Here is a 25,699-nt window from a genome sequence, read left to right on the forward strand (position 1 = left end):
ATTTAATAAACCAGAACATTTGTCTGTCAGATAATTATGTTTATTAAAATACATTTGCTGACACAGATGTATCACTGTTTCTTGACAGTGGGTTTTTAGCTATAGAAATATATCACAGGTAGAGAGATAAATTAGAATTCATTTGGATAGCTACATGCATTTTACAGTATATTTAAAGTTTCTAATGAGGAAATGATTACGGTTCATTGATAACCAGGCTAGACCCATCTTTGAGCAATTGCAATAAAAAAACAAGCTGCCCTCATATAAAAAGTGCAAAAATAGAAACTCTGAGGAAGAATAAAGATATGTTTCAAATTTATTTCTTCAGAGCACTTACACAAATCTTGATTCCCACAATAAAGGGCCTTTACAAGCTGCTAATATTCTACAGTTTAGTTAAAAATCTGAAAAAGTCTGCAATTTGCACATGGGGACAGGGAAGTTCTCAGCAATAATTTATATTCTACCACATGGATTTCATCATATGTGTAGACTTGTATTAACAGGATTGGTTAAACAATCACAAAGAAAATATATGCATTACAGTACTTCAAAAATGATTCTTATAATCTAGAAACCTCTATGTCACACATTATATTCAAGCAAGAGAAAAAAAACATAGACACAATACATACATTCTGGCATCTCTTAGAAACATTCAGTGTGTCTATTCCATTGTATTTCGACAAAAAGAAACACATGGATTCTTCACATGGCATTATGTTCATGTTGTAATGGCCTTTCCTATAAAAAAGCAGTATCCATGAAGGAAACAGTTTGTGGAATGACCCTCAAACAATTCAAGAGACCATATATCTAAACAAGAAAAACAACAAAGAACTATTTTTTCCCTGGATTTTTCCTGGATTGAAGAAGTTCAAATATTTGGATTGAAGAAGTTCAAATCCTAGTTTGAGGAAGTTCAGATATACTGGATTGAAGAAGATCAAATCCAGTGTTCTCCATCTTTTCCTTGGAGCCAAGCTCACAAAGATATCTTGTGCTACACAGTTGGGTTGATAGCTTTTAAAAATACATTTCTGATGTAGAGGATCTGATTTGGAACACAATTTGGGAGTGGGTAAAGGCTTTAATCTTTCACCCCTATTATCATCCTAATCTGAACTGAGTTGCTTGCCCTGTTAATACCTGTTCTAGTGAAAGGTCTCACAGTACAAATAGCTGGTCCCTATGAAGACAATTAGAAGGTTTAAAGTCCTCTCATTCATACACACCAAAAGAGTTCAGGAGGTAGAGAGATGTTTCTGCTTTCTCTGTGTTCACTGGAAGAAATAGGACAAGAATTCCTAGTTTATTAACCAGTTTATACACAGAAAATGTCTCAATGATGAAAGAAATATGAATAAATTGATCTTCCATGCGTGTTAAAGTTGTGTAGGTTTATAGAGATTTTTTTCCCAGTGGAGACTACTGCTGATGGAATGGCAGACTTTTAAAACTTTTTCCTCTGGCAGTCTCTGTTGAAGGTCTCCCAAGCCACATTTCACAGAGCATATTTTTGGGTTTCAGGACGAAAGCAGAATACAGTGGGTGTGCAAGCCCCATTGTAAACAAGCGTTTGGAACATGGTGTGCCTTATATAAAATGGCAAAATCAAGGCTTTTTGGATTTTTCAAACATATTCTCAAACCGTAGATGGTTGACTCCGTGGATACAGAAGGCCGACTGTAAATGAAAGCTGCTTTCTGTCCCGTCTTGCCTGTTTCTGCCAATGGGAGTATGCTCTGAACAGGGTTCCAGTAACAGAACATCAGGATCCAAAACATCATTATATTTTGTCTCTCTATTGTATTCAAGATGTTCTTTCCATGGTATCATCTAGGAAGAAGTCATCTTGCACGATGAATGGAAACAGATGAAACAATGATGCTTTAGCATGTTAGTATATAGATTTGAAAACATGTTTATTTTGTGCCTAGATGAGTTATTCAGCCTATCAAAATTTTGCTGAAGACATGATATACTAAATCTGATCTTGAAGTGTGTGTGAGAACTAGCTATTGTAGGATAAAAGCCACATGATTTACAAGAATAATGCAGTCAATTGTCCTGCTGATAATTTTCTATCTGTGCAATTTTTATATTGAAGAGCTTTTAGGTCTAATTAGGTCACACTGCTTGATGGTTGTGAAGGATTTTTTCTTTTGAAGGAATGACTTCCACAGGCTTCCAAACTATCACTTCCTTCCCTTATGATTATCTCCTGCTTTGCTTTGAATGTTAGTGGAATAAAACCTTCATTATCTGCAGCAAGAACAATCCAAGAAGAACCTGGAAAGGAAAGGAAAGAAAACATCAAGCTATATTTGTGTAATATGCATTACTGAATAAGAAATATGAAATTACTATAATTTGGAATTTATTTTTCTCCAACAGGTTCTCCATCAGGCTCTAGTGTCACCTATTTGCTTACAATTCTGAGGCATGTTGATTTTAACTCATACCTGAGTAACTGAAGTTTTTTATATTCATTTGTATCCAGTATCAATTTCCTAACAAGAGTACTGCATATTTAGAGTTTATTATCCCAGTCTGTAGGAGATAGGAGTCTGGCACAAAGAACAGAAGAAACTCCTTAATTCAAATATCTCCCTGATTTGAACATGTAAGATCTGAAGTCATAATAAATAGACAAAGGAAAGGAGACCTCAGATACTAGGATTTAAGCCATTTTACAAATAATTAAAACTAGTACAGATGAAAAGCATACATTAATATATATATAGTTATTAAAAACAATTAAAACATAGTCAGCACAGTATACTATGAAATACATATCATAGTCAATTTGTGAAAGCATGATGAAATATGGGAGTTTCTACTTATCAGTGGAAGTAGAGCAGAAAGAGACCATTCCAATCTACCCAACTAGGGAATTCCAAAGAGTGTGAGTAGACACATGATCTCATCCCACGGATTTAGGGCTCCCTTTATATGCTCTTCAGAAACTGAGTCCCACAAAGACCATCACATGTCATAAGGGCACTTCTGGTGAGACTCTGTGGGATTCCGTTTCCACAGCGCATGGAAATGGAGCCCTAAATCTGTCTTCAGTAGTCAGGGGTTACCAAACTCCAAACAGGAGAAAGTGGAGGGAAAATGGACCTTGCCAGGGAAAGGACGTGGGATGACTGGCCATCCCAGAAGATAAGACCTCAGTGGGAGGGAATGTGGTAAGTCCATTCCCTCAGCTTTCCCCCCCACCCCCACCCCCGTTCATAGGATTAGGTCCACAGAGAAGATCCCCTCCACTGTTCCACCCAGAAAGTGATGGGACAGAGACGAGAGCTTTTGCCGAAGGTCTTAGAGTTCAAATGGGCTCATACAGGGAGACACAGTATTTCAGATAGCCTGGACTCTATAGTCATATAGAGTTTCATAGATCATAGGTAATACTTTGAATTGAAATTGGGAGCAGACTAGCTGTGAAGCTGTTGTCGCAAGGAAGATGTACACTCCCTGTTGCAACACATATGTCCAAGGCCAGCACACTGCAATTATGTTAAATATTTTAAATAAATATTCCTCAATATACCCTCCCTAGAAGTGAAAATGCAATTAAAACACAATAAAAGTAAATGAAATAACCATGTGCTGCTATTATGAAATAAGCTATTTAAGGCATGTGCTTTGTTCTACTTAATGGAAATCGATCCCAACATGTTTCAAATAATATGTCTCTTCTTCCAGGGCAATTGGTTTTGTGAATTAAGAGAATAAAGTTTGTATTTTCTCAAAATAAACCTTCAAAAGATCCACTGCACCTGGAAGCATATTTTCAGAAGCAAAAATAGAATCAGTCTGCACTAGACAATACGATTTAAAAATGTGAATGCTTATTTTCTTTGTAGAAACCATATATTCAGGTGTAGGTTTTAATCTTCCATTCACAGACATGTTGATAAGAGGCCTTCATAAGTAGATTTCCAACCTTAGTTATTACATCTGAGCTTTCTCAAAACAGCAACTGCTTTAATCTTGCCAATAGGAAAATCTCCCTTACCAAAACTATCACAGCCCTAAGGAAGTAGAAAACCTTTCTACTATTCCTCCAACATTAGCAGTTTGTAAGGAATATATTTCAGTACATTAGCCCCAATCCATTTCTTGTTACATGTAAACAAGGGGCAAGATCTTATGCTGGTACTGTGTGCCATAAATCTCTGAACTTATAATAACACATTAATTGTATTACACCAAATGACAACGTATCAGGGTTAAATCACTAGGACTACAGGTAAGAACAACAAAATGCAGAGTAATTTCACATCTGCAATTATAATTCAACAGCCTTGAACTGAATATGGCTCTTCTGCATCAGACAAAAATGTCCAAGCGCTTCCATACAGGAGCATATGTATGTTTCAGACACCAATAGGATTCTGGCAAAGATGTTAATCTGTAAATAAATGCATGAGAATTTGGAGGCAGAGATGCATGAATTGTCTTTGTAATCAACTGTGCTTTATATGCTTTGTACACCAAATACATTTCTACCGAATTTTCAGAGTACAGTAGAGTCTCACTTATCCAAGCCTCGCTTATCCAAGTTTCTGGATTATCCATGCCATTTTTATAGTCAATGTTTCCAATATATCGTGATATTTTGGTGCTAAATTCGTAAATACAGTAATTACAATATAACATTACTGTGTATTAAACTGCTTTTTCTGTCAAATTTGTTGTAAAAAAAACCATGATGTTTTGGTGTTTAATTTGTAAAATCATAACCTACTTTGATGTTTAATAGGCTTTTCCTTAATCCCTCCTTATTATCCAAGATATTTGCTTATCCAAGCTTCTGCCGGCCCGTTTAGCTTGGATAAGTGAGACTCTACTGTACTTACACATTAAGACAACATTGAACATGAACATGAAAATGAACTTTCACTGAAGCTTTAATTTGACTCTTTCTTCCTCTTGATCTTCTTGCAGGTTTCATTCAACCACCAGCTTGTCCCATAGATCCCACAATCCTTATGTACAAATTTAAGGATTTCGTGGCTTTAGGGAAAATGGGACTCTGTTGGATACAGCCCAGATTTCTGTGCTCCATATATTGCTTCATTTGAGTTTTATAGTTTTATACTTAGTTATGTTATTTAGCTAAATCTGTTTACCAGTTCCTCATAGCATAATATTATTTATTAATCACAGTGGTTTAGTTTGCAAAATCCACACAAATATGTATGTGTGAAACATTAAACTCCTTCTTGAACTACCCATGTCCAATGATGGATAGTTTTCAACCAGAGGAATGTTTCAAGGACTGTTTGTAAAATAGCATGGTCATTTGCTGTGCAAAGAAAATAACTGTTACATAAAGTCTTATGCATCCATCTAAGATTGCCTTTTGGGTCCCAGCATGGTAGGCATTCAAAAATGTTGTTTGCTTGTTTATTTTTAGAAGTTTAGAAGATTTAGTTGATGTCAAAGTTCTTTAGAACTCTCTAAATAGTTCCAGATGTTGTTTTCCCTGTTGATGTTTGAACAATAGTTTGCAATTTTGGAAACTACTTTTCAATTTAAAATAAGATTAAAAATATTGTAATATGCAATCAGGGCTAAAATCAGGGTGGCGTGCAGGAAGGAATTGATTTTTTACATATTACTGAAGCAGCTCTCTAAATCCCAGTCTTTGATTATACCATTATAGCAAAGTTTCCTGTTAGGAGTAATATGTAGTAGTTTTTAACTGACTCAATGACAATTTAACTGAATTAAAAACTAACTCTAACAATATTATGATATCTTCCAATACTATATGTCACACATTGTTTACCCCTTCTCAGTCTAAAGGTCAATTTACATCTGAATCTAAAACAAAGAGGTAGAAATGAAAACCATAAATATAATTGTCTATCTCAGAAGCTATTTGTTAATATGTATGCCTATATTCAGAATAGCCTTTTAGAAATTGATATGTTGCACTAAATCAGAAATGATGGTTAACATAAATGGTGTATTCCAGTTACTCTCAAAAAAGGTAAAAAAGGTGTTCTTTTGCTTTAACTTTACATAGCTCAGAAAAAAATCCATTTTTATAGATCTGTTAACTGAAACAGTTACTGTGCTGTTTCATGTTGTTCATCACGGCATAAGAAGATTGCTGTTACCAACCATGAACTTTTAATCTTTTCCAGTTAATGCGTTCTTTCTAATTCTGGACAGACTTTGGATTCTATAAACTACCTTGTGTGCATGTGTATGTATAGATATAGATACAGGTGTGCATGAATATAAACTGACCATATGTGTGAATGGGCAATATCAGTTTGATTTATATTACCAGCCAATGTTTTTTAATTTGTTTCAATTTATTTGTACAATTGTTCTAATGTTGAGTTGATGGCACTGAATGTTTGCCAATTTTAAGTTTTATGTTTGGAAGTTGCCCTGAATCTCTTCAGGGAGAGAGGGTGGGTTAAAATTATTATTATTATTATTATTATTATTATTATTATTATTATTATTATTATTATGCTGCATTAAATTTAGTTAGGCATTCATCAGAGTAGACTGCTCTATAATAAAGCACCTAACAAATCTGATTTATGAGACAGAAATATATTATGAAAAACTGAAATGTTGAATTTAGGAGCTTTCTTAACTTTTAAAAATGTTACTCCAATATATAGCAAAATCCCACAATATCTGCTTTGAACTGCATTATCTGAGTCAACATTGCCATATATCCCAGTTCAAAGCAGAAAGTGTGGGATTTTATATAGCTGTGTGGAAGGGGCCTAAAAAGAATATCAACCCACTCTATTGTCTCCATTGTAACACCACTTCTGGCCTTTCTGAATGCCTGAAAATAAAGGCAATACTGGCAGTAAGCAGAGACCGCTGGTCCCAAGGCGGTATTAGTGTTTCCCCCTTCTCCACAGGATGGCCCTCAAAATCTACTTTTTGACCCCAAATCCTGCTTTCAACTTACATGTGACGTTGCCTTATAGATGAATATATGATATTCTATGACTTGTTTGGTTTACAGCTATCAAATCCAGACACAAAACAAATGGGTGAGGGCAAATGAATAGAGCCAGCTGAAGTATAGAGAAGAATATTGAAAGTTTCAACCGGCCTGCTAGCTACAAGTGGATATATGTATATGCCTTCAAGTCCTCTGTCAATTTGTAGCAACCCAATGACTTCCATAGGGTTCTCTTTAGGCAATGAATACAGAGATGATTTTGTCATTTCCCCTCTCTCTCTTACAGCATCAATTTCCCATCCATGAACTAACCAAGACTAACTCTACTTATCTTCCAAGATCAGACAAGATCTGGTGTCTTCAGAGCATGTAGGCACTTACAAGTGGGTTATCATCTGATTAAAACATATATGCGGTTTGGTTGTTAAATTACCTACTTGTGTATGCAAAATGATTTGAACACTTAAACACATTGTTCTTCTTCCAGTAAGCAAATCCAGCTGTAGCAGATGTTGCATTAAATCTAGGGCTCCTTCCACACAACTAAATAAAACCCCACATTATCTGCTTTGAAGTGGAATATATGACAGTGGACTCAGATAACCCAGTTCAAAGCAGATATTGTGGGATTTTCTGCCTTGATATTCTGGGTTATATGGCTGTGTGGAAGGGCCCTGGGTTACACAAATGGGCCTTTATTGACTGTTGCCCCTCATGTTAACACTGTACAGTGTTCCCTCACTACTTCACGGTTCACTTTTCGAGGATTCGCTGTTTCGTGGTTTTTCAATAAACTCTAAAAGACTATTATAAATCATAAAAATTACAATTTAGAGCCTAAGGAAGGGGGGAAGGAGAAGCCAAAGGGAGAGAAAAGGGGCCCAAGCGGCAATGGGAGGAGAAGGAGGCAACTTATCAACACACGATTGGTTGATAAAGACTTAAAATAGTGTATAACTACTAAAATGATGTATAAATATTAAAAATAAATATCGCGTCCCTACTTTGCGGATTTTCACTTATTGTGGGTGGTCCTGGAACCTAATCCCAGTGGTGAGGGAACACTGTAGTGTCCCATGAGAATTCTTTCTCAAATGGTTCAGATAATAAGATTGCTCTTATTGTTCCTTTTGCTGCCGCAGCTGATTTTATTTCAAAACAATGAAAAAGTAGTGTACCATTACTGCAGCTGGACACAGCATGAGCCTTCATTTAGTTAGCACTGCAAGAAAATATAGAAAGCAATAGCATTGGTGATGTTTTCTCCTCTATGTAGAGAACGTCTCACCTTACTCTTCTCTTCCTTTTTCTAAGTCCTTGAAGTCTACAAAGTTCTTTTTAAAAATGATTTATTTTTTAAATCCACAGGAAGGCAATTCCTATTATTTATGTAAGGATGAATAATACAAATTTAGTTGTTATGCATAGGGAATCTACATAAAAGGTGTTTTTTTTTTCTTATTGCTTCTCCCTTTACAAGTAAATAACGACTGGCAGGTAAAGACGGTAATTTGAACAATTGGCAGCTCTTTCTATTTTCAGTATAGAAGAAACTAATCTAGGCATTGGCTATTTAATCATTTGAAATACTTGTTACGTGTTGATTTTTTAAATAAATAAGAAATACATAACATCTGAAAAAACGGTAGGAAATCTTTTACTTGAGTTTATTTTTGCAGTTGTTCAATTTAGTCAGAAGCAGTAGCAGGCAGATTGCTTCAGTTTTGTTATTGTTCTACAAGCCTGGTAAACTAAGGCCCTTTCACATTACATGATCTCTGTGCTATGCTTCCACTTGGACTGCAATAGTTCCATCCTGTGGAATCCTGGGATTTGTAATTTAGAGAGGCACGTTGAGAATATACCATAGAGTTAACAGACCTACAAATTACAAATAAAATCAAATATCTAGGTGTAAACATTTCAGCTAAAATGTTCAATTGTTGAAGAACAACTATGAAACAAAATGGAGAGAAATAAAAACAAGATATGGAAAATTGGAAATACCACAATCTTTCTTTATTGGGTAGAATATTGGTTATCAAAATGAATATTCTCCCTAAAATATTATTTCTTTTCCAAACAATCCCAATTTTAAGAAATGTACAGATCTTTAAAAATTGGAATAAAGATCTTGCCAAGCTTATCTGGTGAGGGAAAAAAACAAGAATTAAATTCATAAACTTAACAGACGAGAAGAAAAAAGGCGGCTTTGGCCGCCCAGACCTGAAACTGCACTACGAAGCCTGTGTGAAGTTGTGGATAAAGGAGTGGACTAACCTAAATAAAGTAAAGTATATGCAAAAATCTGGGAACACAAAGAAATACCATCAACAGACAAATGGCTACTAAAAATACTAGAAACTATGAGCATGGGCAACCTAACTCGACAATTGAAAAACAACCAGGGAACCAAAAAAACCCCCCAACAGATTGGACAATAGCCAAAGATTATATGAAACAAGAAAAATTTAAAATGATAATTTAAATTCCTCAACGCAGTGTTTTGGCGACGATGCGCAGCTGCGGGAAGGTGTGACCGGCTGTTTGAGGACACAAGTAGTAGAGTTTTGTGGAGAAGGAGTTGCCAAGCTCATTCATTGCTATGATAAGTGCCTAGATTTGAATGGCGACTATGTTGAGAAGTGGTATTTGGGTGTGGCTTTCAACTGCATATGGTAAATGTTTTCTCCTATACTTTGTTCATTTTAAATTCCAAAACGTAATCTACTTTCTGGATAACCCTCGTATATATCAATTTATTTTTTAAGATAAACAGCATTATCATGATATGGCATCCATTGATTTGACTTGGAGTACATATTAATCTGTATTCTATTTCTGGATGTTGGCTATAGAAATTGTGGAATGGGAAAAAATATTGGCAGAGACAGCCTTCTAAAATGTGGGCATTAAAGCCAACTTTACATTCATCCACAAGCTATTTTCTAAATCAACATATCCACCAATAGGGTGTGGGCAGCTTCAGTATCCCATGGTACTATCAGGATAAAGGGTAGGAAGGTTTGACTACGATCAGCTAGTAATGAGCCAAAATTATGAATTCAGACCAAGCTTTACAGAGATCAAACTTAATCTAATGACCAAAGCGGTAAGGGACGGAGGTCGGCTGAACTTAAGTCACACTGGAGTATATACATGTAAAATGTTTGCTAATTACAGTATAGCTGATATTTCCAAAAATATCCTGCTCAGCAAACAAACCTTGTAGTCTAAGAAAGAGAGTGAGTAATAAAGGGAACTTACCATATTTCATTTCAACAACAGGCAGATCAAACAGCTGCTGGACTAAACTCAGATGAATCTTGCCATCACATAGGAGAACAGTTTTCGTTTCTTCAATTATAGATCCATTCGAATAAAGCTTCTTCAGGCACATAAACACACAGAAATAAACATTTGGTTAGAATAGAGGTGGCAGGTTAGCAATCATCCCCAGAAATCAGCCCCTTCCAGTTTTTCATTGCTACCTTCCCCTTTATTTTTATATACACAAAAATGTTGTTTGTGTGATAAGGGGCATAAACAAATTTACAAGCCGCTACAAGCAGGCAAGTCTCAGGGACTAGGTTTACAAAAGTAGGAGTTGAGTCCTGCTGGAAGTATTGAAAGAACACTGACATTCTCTGGTAGAGTAGGTAATTGCATATCTTCTCAGAAGGAAGCCCTTCTAAGGATTTCTTGGTAATGGTCATAGGATAGTAGTCCAGTCCTGTAGACTCAATCATCTCAGAATGTTGGTTAAAGTGGCATTGATAAAAGATCATGTGAAAGCTGAAAATAGTGGGGACTGGCATAGGGTTTGTCAACACAGGCCACACTAGCTTTCTTCATGCCACATGATGGCTTCTGGTGACTATCCTGTTTTTTAAAAGCAACCTTGCTCTGTTTAACCACTTCATCACACTGAGGCAATGAAACGTTTGACTGAGTAGAACTTTGTTTTTCAATGAAATTGATGATTTCCCTACCTCCACTACACTCTTAAATATATCAGTGCAACTCAGCAGTCCGCTGCATTCTCTGAGTTTTTCACTCATCACACTATAGAGATTTGGTCCTGCCTACCATCCCACCTCCATGTTCTTTGCTGTAAAAAACCTCCTCTCTTTGAAATGTCAGCTATTACATATCTTCAGTTCTGGAAGCAAGGAAGCAGGGAGGGAGAGAGGGAAAGCTGTGGTTCTGGACCTTGGGAAGCTATAACTTCCAGGAGGACTCTGTCGCATGGAGCCATGGCATTTAAAGTGAGGTGCAAGGACATTCATTGCACACTGTAAATGCGCCAAGAAAAGAGTATGGACCTTGGAAAATGATGACTCCCAGGACTGCACAACATGGACACATTGCATAATAATAATAATCCTTCTCTCCCAGCTTTCCCATGCAACACAAGGCACAGAGACATATCATTAAAAGAAGGGAAGTGAAGGACCAGGAAAGGCTATTTTTAAAAAAGAAATTGTTCTGGCAAAGTAAAAACTCAGTGAGCAAAAGGTAATGCTTTCCCTAACAAGGGTACTTTTGGCTCCTCCCCCAATTTCCCCTCCCAAAAATTGGGGATACAATTAATTTTAAACCTGGAAGCAACAAATGCCTTCACATTAAGGAATTGGCCAAACATGTAGATCATTACCAAAAATCCAGTTTGCCACCACCTCCTGAAACATTTTAAAAGAATGCTGTTCCCCACACTTAAAATACACAAAGAATGCTCTATCCTACGCTAGAAGCCAAAATAATGTGATGAGAACAGTGACTTCCCAGTCTAGCACTCTGTGGAATTTTGTAAATGTGATGAATAAAGTCAGAGGATACACTGAAGTTTGTTTGAAACTCTGGAATATCTGGGACTTATGAGCAGTTTGGACAGGTAGATCCAATGCAGACCAATCAACTGTCCAGGCTGGAAACTGGCATTATCACTCAACCCTTGCACTGATTATCATGGAGAAAGGGAATGGGTCATGGCTGTGTTGTTGCCATCACCATTCCAAGTTGGCCATGGAGCTCTATCTAAGTGCCTCACCTTTCTGCTGTGTGCATGACTAGCAGGAAGGATGAGATATCAACACCCTTCTTCTTGTTGATTGTGCAGATGCCCTGTTCTGATATTGCAGATGTGACTGCAGTGGCCAGGAGCTTGTCCAGAGCACCAGAGCTTTCTAAGAGCTTTGGCAGCTATATAGAGAAGGTGACAGCCCTAAAGGGCCCTAGGTCATCTAGACAGTGGCCTCACATTCCATACTTGAATATTTGATCCAGCCAGATTTACTCCAGGCTAACCTGTCTGGTGTAAAATGAGGCTATATTAGGCATATATGGAAGTAGTATGAGAGAATCCAAGCAGCAGGAAGAAGAAGGATAGAGAGAAGAACAGCAGTAGCCCTATGGAATCAGATCCTGTCCCCAGAGAGATATTCCAACCTATACTTGTATTTGTAAAACTTTACAAACTCTAAACCTTTGAATATGAGTATGTACATTAAGTATAAAGGACACTGGACAGAGTGGATCCATAAATTGTATGTTTTCACACACACACACACACACACACACACACACACACACACACACACTAGCCATGTCACAGTTAGAGATGGGAAGGCCTGAAAAAAAAACAGAAAAATTGGGGAAAACCCAGTTTTTCTTTTTTTCCTCCCAAAACCATTTTTTCCTGGAAAAATTGAAAAAAGTGTGTAGAAACAAAAAGTCTCTGAAATCTTTCTTTAAGGTCTGCATGTTATATAGTTTGAACACCATTTCCTAGATATATTATTTATCATTGGAAATAACTTATTCTACACACTTTTAAATTTTACAGAAAAAATGGCTTTGGTGAAAAAAATGGAAAAAAATGTTCTTTTCCCCATTTTTTCCAGGCCTTCCCATCTCTGTTCACAGTGCATTCTATCAAAGTGACATGCCTTTGCAGCAGTACTTTGGTTGTCTGTATTGACGCAAAGAAATTGTGCATCCCTATGTTACTATTGCATAAAATGTGTAAACCTACAGCGGATGGTAGAATTACCACCTCTGACACAACATATTGCATGTTTTGTGTCTTTTGAAGGAAAACATGCCCAGCCCCCTCTTGAAAGTTGGTTACAGCAATATATTATTTAGCAAATATACCTGTGTCGGTGTCAGGACTGTAGGCACCATTGGAAAAGGAGTTGTTAGAATGAGCACTTAAATGAGAAATGTCTAACAGTTTGGAATGATAAATAAATTGCTCCTCATAGAACAAGCCTATGAGGAGTGACATAAAGAGTTGGGCATGTTTAACCTAGGGCCGGCCCAAGGTAATTTTCAAGTGTAGGTGAACAGAATTTTGCCCCCCCCCCAAAACCAATCACTGAAAAATAAAAGCGTTGGATAAGCGAAAATGTTGGACAATAAGGAGGGATTAAGGAAAAGCTTAAATAAAGAACATCACTCTGAAAATAGGGGAAATCCAGACAGGAAAAAATCAGCGCCAGCTAACACCTCCCAACCAAGGATGCCCCCAGGGAGGAAGCAGCCAGATTTTGAATCTGCAAGGCCATTAAATGCTAATCAAGCTGGCCAATTGCAACATTCACACTAGCCTCAAACAGATAAGAGCTCTTTCTCCCACCCTGGACTTTCCACAGATATATAAACCCCACTTACCTAGCTTCCAACAGACCTCAGAACCTCTGAGGTTGCCTGCTATAGATGTGGGTGAAATGTCAGGGCAGAATGCTTCTGGAATATGGCCAGGCAGTCCGCAGACCTGGCTTCGAGGAAGGGGCAAGAAGGAAGGGGTTCGTCACTTTGAGAAGCAGAGAAGCACCGTTTCTCTGCTCCGCAAAGCGGCGAATGCCTTCCTGGGAAAAAGGAAGGGGTTAGCCGCTTTGGGGAGGAGAGAAGCAGTGTTTCTCTGCTCCACAAAGCGGTGAACGCCTTCCTGGCAAAAAGGAAGGGTTTTGCCGCTCTGGGGAGCAGAGAAGCGGCATTTCTTTGCTCCCCAAAGCGGCGACCTCCTTCCTTGTGGAGGCAGGGATGGCCGCAGAGGCAGGAGTTGCCTCAACAGTGCCCCCTAGAGGATGGCGCCACAGGCAACTGCCTAATTTGCCTCGCGATTGAACCGCCCCTGGTTTAGCCTGCAGATGTGAAGGCTGAGGGAAGACATGATGAGAGCCATGTGTGAATATGTGAGGGGAAGTCATAGGGAGGAGGGAGCTAGCTTGTTTTCTGCTGCCCTGGAGACTAGGATGCAGAACAACAGCTTCAAACTACAGGAAAGGAGATTCCACCTGAACATCAGGAAGAACTTCCTCACTGTGAGAGCTGTTAAGCAGCGGAACTCTCTGCCCCAGAGTGTGGTAGAGGCTCCTTCTTTGGAGGCTTTTAAGGAGAGGCTGGATGGCCATCTGTCGGGGGTGTTTTGAATGTGATTTCCTGCTTCTTGGCAGGGGGTTGGACTGGATGGCTCATGAGGTCTCTTCCAAGTCTGTGATTCTGATTCTATGAATAAGATGACTGGACCCGCATGTTGTTCAGGGCAGATTTCTTCAATTGTTAGACATGTCATCCTTATTTTGGGGAAAAGCTGCGGTCAGGACACAATTTGGAGAAATAATGTAGTAGTCTTTTTTGAAATGACTCACAACTAATAAGAACAAATATGTTGTTTTGAATGATTTCCAGTTGGCAAGTGCCTTTTATCGCCCTATCTTTTTAATTAATATGCAGAACAAGAGCCAATTCAGAGGAAAGAGATGTAAAAAAAAATCAGAAAAGGAATGTAACAATGTAAGGTATTCAGATTATATCATACTAGCAGAAAAACAACAAAGATTTGGCATCACTATAGATGAAAGTTAAGGAAGAAAGTACAAAAGCATAGTTACAGGAAAATATTAAGAAAACAAAAATAGTGACCATGGATGATTCAAATAATTTAAAAAGTAAATTATGAATATATCAACATAGTTTTTAACATTTTTATACTTCAGCTCAATCATTAAGCAAAACAGAGATTTTACCTTCAACTGAATAAATCAACAGAAGGCTATAAGAAAGGGAGAGATTAAAAATGATAGGCTTCTCGAGAGTAACAATATATAATTAACTTCTTTATCATGTCAGAAGTGACTTGACAACATATTGCAAGTCACTTCTGGTGTGAGAGAATTGGCTGTCTACAGAGACGTTGCCCAGGGGGTGCCCGGATGTGTTGCTGGGAGGCTTCTCTCATCTCCCCACAAGCTAGAGATGACAGACAAGAGCTCACCCCATCTTGCGGATTCAAACCACCAGCCTTCAGGTCAGCAACCCAACCTTCAAGTCAGCAGTGCAGCTGGCACAGGAGTTTAACCTCCCATATAATTAAGTATTAAAGTCAGAATGTTTTTTGCTATACTATTTCTGATCATTACATATAGCCATGAAAAGTAGATAATGAAGCATGATGGCAGCAAGAAAATTGGCTCATTTTAACTTTCTACAAAGTTCAATTCCCATTCTATCCTAAACGTATACTTCAATCATTGGTATTTGCAGCACTTCTCAGTTTAGCATCATATAAAAAAGGTTTCCCTTGACGTTAAGTCCAGTCATGTCTGACTCTGGGGGTTGGTGCTCATCTCCATTTCTAAGCCGAAGAGCCGGCGTTGTCCATAGACACCTCCAAGGTTATGTGGCCAGCATGACTGCATGGAACACCGTTACCTTCCTGCCGGAGTGGTACCTATTGATCTACTCACATTGGCATGTTTTCGAACTGCTAGGTTGGCAGGAGCTGGAGCTAACAGCGGCCGCTCACGCTGCTCCCGGGGTTTGAACCTGGGACCTTTCGATCTCCAGCTCAGTGCTTTAATGCACTTCGCCACCAGGGCTCCAAGTTAGCATCATATAGAAACCACATTAGCATCTTTTTGCCCTCCACAAATTGAATGAGAAATAAAGTGAAGTGACAAGAACTTAACCAAAATACTGAAAACGATTAAAACATCCTGAATCTTGGAACTTCTGTAACATACCATACATTCTCTTGACATTTGACACATTTTGTCACTATATTTTTTTCTACCTACAGGCTCACAACTGCAATGTCTGTTTCTGTTTTTAGTCATCTGTTCCACATCTTAATTAACCTTCAGCACAAATCACTGTCTCCTAATCTCCTTTAGTGCTGGTTTCTGTTCATCCTCACTTGCTCTCTTATATAGTTTTGCTGCATCAGTGCCCGCTATACAGCATGGAAATCTCTGTAAGCATCCCCATCACCGTTCTGCTGTCTTTCCATCTAAAACAACAACCTGAGGTTTCTGCTTTGTGCATCATCACAATGTGCTAGTTCTTAATAGTGGGGAAAGCAGGCCAATCACTCCTCCACATTCACTTGGGCTATGGGCATAGGACCCCCCCCTTCTCCAAGCCCCAAATACTACAATAATAATAATAATAATAATACCTCTCTAGAAATATGTGGGTTCTCCAATATGACTCTGGAGAACCCACATATTTCTGATGGAGAAAATTTTAAAGAAATCCATATATAGTTAAACCTACAAATGCAGTGGGGTTACTATAAATATCTGGTGTTCAGCACATCAGATGATGGTGGGGTTTACTATACTTTAATGCATTTTTTAGGAGCCCTTGGTGGCTGCTGAACTTGCTGACCGAAAGGTCAGCAATTTGACTGTGGGCAGCGGGGTGAGCTCCCACTGTTAGCCACAGCTTCTGCCAACCTAGCAGTTCGAAAACATGCAAATGTGAATAGGTACCATTCCAGTGGGAAGGTAATGGCACCATGCAGTCATGCCGGCCACATGACCTTGGAGGTGTCTATGGACAATGCTGGCTCTTTGGCTTAAAAATGGAGATGAGCACCTGCCCACAGAGTCGGGTATGACTAGACTTAATGTCGAGGGAAAACCTTTACCTTTATCTAGTGCACTTTTATAACGTCTTGCTAATAGCAAATACCAAAAAGTCTATCTTTTGCCCTTAAATTTTCATCATCCATACGTAGAAATAGCTTCCCCCTCCAAAAAAAGAGTTAAATCACACAACTCTTACTTACAGGTTGAAGTCTCTGTGCCTTCAAGTCACCTGTTGACATATGGTGACTGCATACATTTCATAGTGTTTTCCTAGGCAAGTAATACTCAGAGGTGGATTTGCCAATCCCTTCCTCTGAAAGATAGTCTACAAATTGGTATTTGGTATTGGTCTTCCATCCAAGCACTAACCAGAACTGATCCTATATAGCTTCTAAGACAAAATAGGCTCTGGTGCCTTCAGATAATTATTTCAAATAATAATACACAGGGAAGCTGTAATCACACGATATATGCCCTGAGTGTATCAAAGTAAGACTTTCCCCCACTTGTGTCTGTGTTGGGGGGGCATCATATATCCATGGTGTTAGGTCATGTTGCATTAGAAAACAAATCGTATAATTTCTTAGGTCCCATCACACATTGTTCTTTCTTGCCTCAATTTTCAGATTTCCCACAGGAGCGAGTGCAGTTCCTGTCCACTCAATTTAAAAGGTTGGATTGCTGACGTGAAGGTTGCTGGTTCAAATTCAACCCTGGGGGAGCGCAGATGAGCCCCCTCTGTCAGCTCCAGTTCATCATGCGGGGACATGAGAGAAGCCTCCCACAAGGATGGTAAAACATCAAAACACCCTGGGCAACATTCTTGTAGATGGCCAATTCTCTCACACCAGCAGCGACTTGCAGTTTCTCAAGTCACTCCTGACACACACAAAAAACTATACAATGTAGCTGGAAGAATACGAACAATTAATATAAATTATCATAAAGCTGCTCTTTTGCCGTATGAAATTACACATTTTCCTGGGTTCCTCAATCAATATTGGGAACTTATTTTTGAGCAAACATATTACAACTGTGCTGTGAATGTATTTGTGAGCTGGAGGCAGGAAGAGAAATCAGCAAAGCATATAATATAGTTTATAGACTGTAAATAGCTGTAACACATTTTTAAAAATTACTAAAGCAAAGCAATGGTAGGAAACCCATAGTAAAAAGGGGCATGGGAGCGGATCGAGAGCCAAAGATCATCTCAGATTATAGCCTCACTGTAGCAAAGTAAGCATGGGATTGATAACCAGGAAAAAACTTTAGCTTTCATACTAAAAATAATAAAAATAAAAATAAAATAATACTGTAGGTTATATTATATCTACAGATCAAAATAAGTGGCTAGAAGATCTCTACAAAAATGGGGAAAACTTCTTGAAACATCCCTCTTTTAATGTATGTTGCTCCACTTACTAAACCACTCATTTATGGATTGATGATGGTAACACAATTATAGTCAGTATCAGATCCGCTATCCCTTTTGGAACCAGAGCCCTCATTATACCGACGAAAAGCAATTATGGAAACAAAGAAAAATATTGATCTTCCTTCTCATTAAGAATACTCTATCTATCTGGTTCTGAGGGAGATGTCAAATAATTGACAATTGTGGCTAGTAGACTGGAGTTAATAAATGATATAAAGAGCAAGAAATTGCCAACCCAAGGATGAATGGCAAAGAAAATGACACAATATCTCAATTTCACCAGAATTAACGCACAAAGGACTTCTGAGGCTACAATCCTCAAGAGTAAATTCAGTCGATTATAGCAGAATTGACTTCTGAGTATTTTTACAAGAGCCTGAGTGGTGAAGTAGTTTAAGCGTTAGACTAGGCTGAAGCCCTCAGTTTGAATTCCCATTTTACCATGTAAAACCCACTGGGTGACCTTGGGCAGATCACATTCTCTCAGCTTCAAAGGAAGGCATTTTGGAAAATGGTAGACTTCATAATCTTTGGGTGATTTTATGATCTTGTGAAAAGCATAACTTTGTTAGAAATCATAACCTTTTTTGAAAATGATGCCATAACCTTTGGGGAAAATGACATTCATGCAAGTCAATTAGGTCTCTCAGCTGTTAAACTAATATACCCAGGTATCTCTTTGAACTGTTAGGGACAAAGATATGGCAATGCACAAAGAACACACACACATACCGTGTTTCCCCAAAAATAAGACAGTGTCTTATTTTAATTTTTGCTCACAAAGATGTGCTAGGTCTTATTTTCAGGGGATGTATTATTTTTCCATGAATAAGAATTCACATTAATTGTTGAACATAAAAATGAACATTTATTATATACTGTACAGTAGTTGTCATCACAAACCAGCATAACCAGACAAACTATGAATCCTATCAAGAATTTCTTGTTACAGTAGAGTCTCACTTATCCAACACTCGCTTATCCAACGTTCTGGATTATCCAACGCATTTTTGTAGTCAATGTTTTCAGTACATCATTATATTTTGGTGCTAGATTCATAAATACAGTAATTTCTACATAGCATTACTGCATAATGAACTACTTTTTCTGTCAAATTTGTTGTATAACATGATGTTTTGGTGCTTAATTTGTAAAATCATAACCTAATTTGATGTTTAATAGGATTTTCCTTAATTTCTCCTTATTATCCAACATATTCGCTTATCCAACATTCTGCCATCCCGTTTATGTTGGATAAGTGAGACTCTACTGTACTACCATTATTTCCATGTACAAGTGGTATGTACATTTACCGATCCTGCATGCTCTGGTGTTGTGTTCGGTGGGCATGCTTCCAAACAAAAACTTTGCTAGGTCTTACTTTCGGGGGAGGCCTTATATTTAGCAATTCAGCAAAACTTCAACTAGGTCTTATTTTTCAGGGATGTCTTATTTTCGGGGAAACAGGGTATATAGCAGAGTTTCAGAAGTGTACTTTCAGTTGCCCTACTCTCCCTTAAAATATTTTCCTTTAAATCATGCTCTCAAGAGACAAAAATAAGCAGACTTCTTCAAAAGTAACATAGTCACAAACTTCATGTATTCAACATACAGGTATTTTGTATATCAGTCCAGTTACAGATAGGATTTGAAGCATTTCTCTGTGTAAGTAACACAGGGCATCTTTCTTATAATCAACAGTGCAAAGTCCAAAGCATCTCTTTGTTGTGAGAGTCTAATAGAGTCTCTGTAGTCTGTTTCAACTAATTTCTAAAATGTACTGTTTTTACTGAAGTCTCAAAGCATACATCTGTTTCTACCGAAGTCTCTAAACATACAGTACTTACATTAAAATCTCTAGGCAAACTGTTCCTACATTGAAGCCTAAAGCATACAGCTTCAAAAATGGAGGCGGAGTCCTGAACAATCCCAGATCTGGTCACATGGTCTGCAGCCCCTCCCACAACATAGAATTAAGGGAAACTGCACACCAATACACACATATACAATACAGTATAAGCACTGAATTGTATACACATAACAAATAACTAGTAAAGGCTTGAAGAAGGTTGCTATTTCCAACAAGGCAAGATCAACTCCTTTCTGAACAAATCTTGCCAAAAAATCTCCATAATAGATGTGTTGTAGGCATTCCATAAGTTAGAAACTACTTGGGAGGCATAAAATAACAACAAAATAAACAACAGATTGTTCTGTCACTGTATGTCACTGAGCATTTTATTTTCGAACAAGCTGTCAACGTTCAGTGTGGAATGAACTAGTAATATATTTTTTAATTTTCTTGAATTACTCTATCATTCTAACTGCCCTTGTGTTTTTGGAACCTTTTTCTTTCCCATCTCAATTTACCCATATTATCCCAACTTTCTTTTCATATAAATAAGTAACTATAGGTAAAGGTAAAGGTTTCCCCTGACGTTAAGTCCAGTCATGTCTGACTCTGGGGGTTGGTGCTCATCTCCATTTCTAAGCTGAAAAGCCGGCGTTGTCCGTAGACACCTCCAAGGTCATGTGGCCGGCATGACTGCATGGAGCGCCGTTACCTTCCCGCCGGAGCGGTACCTATTGATCTACTCACATTGGCATGTTTTCGAACTGCTAGGTTGGCAGGAGGTTGGTATCTATACAGTACTCTTAAATAATCTCAATAATTATTAATTGTGCCAAGAAAAAGAAGGAGCTAATTTTTGTAATTAGCATCTATTCCCCCCTGCAAACATCCATCCATGTGTTAGAAAGCTATGATTGGCAATAGCTCTATTCTGAAAGTATGCTGTATATGAGACCAAAAACATGCTATGGTTATGCTGAGCTTCAGTGAAGAATTATGAGTAAATAATAATCATCATAATATCTGATGGGTGCTTTGAATGAGATTTTCCTGCTTCTGGCAGGGGGTTGGACTGGATGGCCCGTGAGGTCTCTTCCAACTCTACGATTCTATGATTCTATAATATAACTCTGTGCATTTTTACTTAAAGGTCTATTGATCTCCATTCAGTTGACTTTGCTCCCTAGTAAGTGTGAATTGCAGCCTTTATTATTTTACCTCACTATTATTTCACACTCATTGTAATGAAGTTGTTCTTTTTCTGATACTGTCACAGTTGGCAGAGTAAGAGTTTAGAAGTGATACTGTGCTACAGGCAGTCTATTCTAGATCATTATAGGGAATAGTGTTTCTTTTACAGCTAACATAGTAAGTGGTCATGGCATTACAGTTCTTAATGTTACTTCCTCATTACTCTTTTCTTCGTTGCTTTGGAAACGGGTGGGAAAGAAAACACTTTATGGTGGCATTGGAGGCGATATTTTTTCTTCCATTTTCCCACATTATCATCACACGTGCACTTCCTCCTGTTTTGGGAGGAGAAGGGAGTCACGACTATTTTGCAGGGAAATCTTTTTGCAGGTATGAGGCTTCCCTTGGCTGCAAAGTTGCCCACACACTTGCCAACGACAGCTCTGAGGCCTCCTTTGGCTGCCGTCAGCTGAGGGAGGACCCGGAGCTCTTGTCAACAGGCCTGTGAGCAGGTGAAGCCTTGCCTGCCTACCTGCCTGCCTCTCCTCTTAGAGCTTTGAAGAGCTACCTTGGCAAGGCCGGTCTCCATAGCTTCAAGGGGAAATGCAGGCAGAGAGTGAACTCGCCCATCTACCAGCCTCTTCCCTCCAAGCTATGAAGCATTGCCTTCTTGCGTAATAGCCATATCCATCAACCAAGGGTGTGATTATTATGTGGGGAAAACAAAAATACAATTTTCGGAAGAAAAAAACAAAGAAGTGTGTATTTGTATCTGAGAGAGAGACTATTATGTGATAGCGACTATTATGTGTTTTTTTTTCTTTTCATGTCAGGAATGACTTGAGAAACTGCAAGTCACTTCTGGTGTGAGAGAATTGGCTGTCTGTGAGGACTTGCTCAGGGGATGCCCGGATGTTTTGATGTTTTACCATCCTTGTGGGAGGCTTCTCTCATGTATCTGCATGGGGAGCTGGAGCTGACAGAGGGAGCTCATCCACGCTCTCCCCAGAGAGTCCTGCTGGCACAAGGGTTTAACCCATTGTACCACCGGGGCTCCTTATTATGTGATGAAATAAGGTCTATGCTTATACTGTCTTTGATTGGTTATGTGTATAAGATCTATATGGAACATAGATCACTTCGGGTTTAAACCTGCGTTCCATCTTCAAGATACCTCATTACCTATGGATAGACAAATATACAGGTAATTTACAAAAAGCAACCTTAAATCCCAAACATATCTGGTCCCAAGTATTTTGGAGAAAATCAACTCATACCATTCCCTTTAACCACTTTTGCTACATCAAATGTTCTTGCAATGGCCCTTCTTACTTCAATTAAAGCAGTACCACTCTCTTCTCTTGTTTGTACATTAATTCTGCCTTCTGGACTCTGCTATTTTTTCTCTTGTTTTTGGCATATTTTTTATTGTGGCATAACATTTTGAAAAGTAGGAGAAGGAGCTTAAAATGGCAATGATGTAGATAGCTTCCATTTTATGCTATCTAGTCCTGTGGCGAGCCTGAATTGACTACAAATATTTGCTCTATATTATGTACTGAATATGTTTTCCCTCTATATATACATATATTTCTTCTGTTTCCTTAAAAGACACATATCTGTATTACTATACTACTTCAGATTAAGGGGGGGGGGGATTCTCAAATCTCCAGCCTAAACTGTCTATTACAAACAGAGATCTCTCTCCTGTTTCTTTGTATCTTTTTGGCTTCAGTGGCAAATCCTTATTCTACTTCTATCTTCCTCCTTTTCCAAAGTATTAAGTCATATCCATAAATCATAGTCGGAAAGATATTTATCAAATGAATGCAATCACTCCATGGAGAGAGAGCATGATTGAATTATTAATCAGGTTACCAACTACAGAGGAACTTTTATAGGGATCACACACAGAATGAGTAAGAAAGACCCTCAGGCCCCAATTCTCAAAGGAACTGACGAAAGTCACATTTGTCAGGCTGCCTGTATTAACACCTGGAATCAAATGTAATGCTAATAGCTATTTCCATGGGGAGCAGGCAAAGGGGATGATACAGCTTGTTATCATCTATTCTTAAAAAAGATCATGGGGCCCTTTTCCTTCCTTGCAATATAATAATAATAATAATCATCATCATCATCATCATCATCATCATCATCTTTATTTTTGCCCTGCTATCATCTCCCCAAAGGGACTCAGGGTGGCTCACAGAAGCCATCCAAGTGCGGCATATAAACAACAATACACAAGTATAAATACAATAATGTAAGTATAAACATATAAAACCCGACTAATACAATTCTAAGAGTATAAAAATTCCTAAAGCGCAGTAGAACCTGTGAATAAGCCGTAACAATCTGCCATGACAATCAAAATGCAGATCAATATACAGTAGAGTCTCGCTTATCCAACGTAAACGGGCCAGCAGAACGTTGGATAAGCGAATATGTTGGATAATAAGGAGAGATTAAGGAAAAGCCTATTAAACATTAAATTAGGTTATGATTTTACAAATTAAGCACCAAAACATCATGTTATACAACAAATTTGACAGAAAAAGTAGTTCAAAACACAGTAATGCTATGTAGTAATTACTGTATTTATGAATTTAGCACCAAAATATCATGATATATTGAAAACATTAACTACAAAAATGCGTTGGATAATCCAGAACATTGAATAAGCGAGTGTTGGATAAGTGAGACTCTACTGTAATTGGTGGCTCATCAGCTGATGATAGATTAAACATACAGTCTCTTTCACACATACCCCACTCATGGTGAAAAACATCAGGGTACAATTTTTTTTTTCGTGTCAGGAGTGACTTGAGAAACTGCAAGTCACTTCTGGTGTGAAAGAATTGGCCATCTACAAGGACATTACCCAGGAGATGCCCAGATGTTTTACCATCCTGTGGGAGGTTTCTGTTCCTGCATGGGAAGCTGGAGCTGACAGATGGGAGCTCACACCGCTCCCCAAATTCGAACCACTGACATTTCGGTCAGCAGTCCTGCTGGCACAAGGGTTTAACGCTTGTTATCAGGGTAAATAAACAAATAGAAAAGCAGTGAAGCATCCAAAGCTGAATTTTATTGTTGGATTCGCCCCACTCCCCCGGAACAAAAAGACATGGGAGAAGATGTACGAACTTGCAAAACCAAGAGGTAGGGATAGGGTATCTTGTGGAAGTTATAAAGGATCTCATAAGATTCCACAAGAACTCCCTTTCTGTGTGCATGTATGTGGATGCTTTTAAGTCAACAGTTGACTTACGGTGACCTTCTGAGTTTCATGGTGTATTTTAAAGCATGGGATACTTAGAGGTGGTTTGACATTCTTAGCTTTCAAGGTACAGCCTACAGCACTTCTGTCTTGATGTAAAAGGACTATTTGTTAAACTCTTGGGTAAGAAATATTCTGGGCCACATGTATTTCTAAGGGCTTGTTTACACTAGACAAAAAAATTGGACTCACCTCAAATGGAAAACTGACTTCATAATGCAGTTTCTCCTGGGTTTTTGGTTTGTTTAAACCAACATTGTCTTCAAAGTTGGGCAATGCTTCAGAGTTGGTTGGAAACTCTCGAGTATCCCACAGCTTTGGGGCAGTCTGGACAGCTAGACACCAGTGCAAAGAAAAGGGATGGATTGTGGCTGTGTTACGACCACCACTCCCAGCAAGCCACACTATTCCATCTGATCTCCTAGATGTTGAGGTGACTCTACTGACACCAGGACTTTGTGCCAGTGCAACCAGCATGAAAAGGGAGCGGGGGTGATTATGCCCTTTTCCTCTGGTTGCATAGAATCAGCAGAGATGCCTGTGTGACCCAGATGATCTCCCCTCCTTCTTCCTGGTCATCACAGGTACCTCTACCAATGTCAGAATCAGGGACCTGCACAAGCAGGAAGAAAGAGAGGAATTGTCTGACTGTGTAGATAGGATACCCAATCTGATTTCTGCAAAGATGCTCACAGTGTCCAGGAGCTGGCATGAAGCTATGTCGTCTGTAGCAGCAGCAGGCATGGCAACATGGAAGAGGTGGGATATATATATTTGAGTATAAACTGACCCGAATATAATCCAAGGCACCTAATTTTACTACAAAAAACTGGGAAAACTTATTGACTGAAGTATAAGACGAGGGTGAGAAATGCAGCAGCTACTGGTAAATTTCAAAAATAAAAATAGATACCAATAAAATTACCTTAATTGAGGCATCAGTAGGTTAAATGTTTTTGAATGTTTACATAAAACTGTAATTTAAGATAATAATAAGACTTTAATAAGATAAGACTGCCCTATTCTGATTACCTATATACTCAAGTATAAGCCGACCCGAATTTAAGCCGGCCAGGACCCTCACTCGAGTATAAGCTGA

At 38.4% G+C, this 25,699-nt stretch overlaps 1 protein-coding gene across 1 annotated transcript in view; it reads right to left on the reverse strand.

Annotated features, from left to right (window-relative positions):
- The window catches only part of wdcp (WD repeat and coiled coil containing), a 34,509-nt gene continuing 8,810 nt past the window's right edge, over positions 1 to 25,699 (reverse strand). Inside the window, exons 2-3 of the mRNA XM_008117020.3 lie at positions 10,229 to 10,349; positions 1 to 2,295 (exon numbers count right to left, since the gene is read on the reverse strand). Coding sequence (XP_008115227.1) covers positions 2,129 to 2,295; positions 10,229 to 10,349 — 288 coding nt within the window. The 3' untranslated portion in view covers positions 1 to 2,128. The remainder of the gene's footprint in view (positions 2,296 to 10,228; positions 10,350 to 25,699) is intronic.

This window comes from Anolis carolinensis, chromosome 1 (assembly GCF_035594765.1).
Source record: "Anolis carolinensis isolate JA03-04 chromosome 1, rAnoCar3.1.pri, whole genome shotgun sequence".
NCBI classification, from domain to species: Eukaryota; Metazoa; Chordata; class Lepidosauria; order Squamata; family Dactyloidae; genus Anolis; species Anolis carolinensis.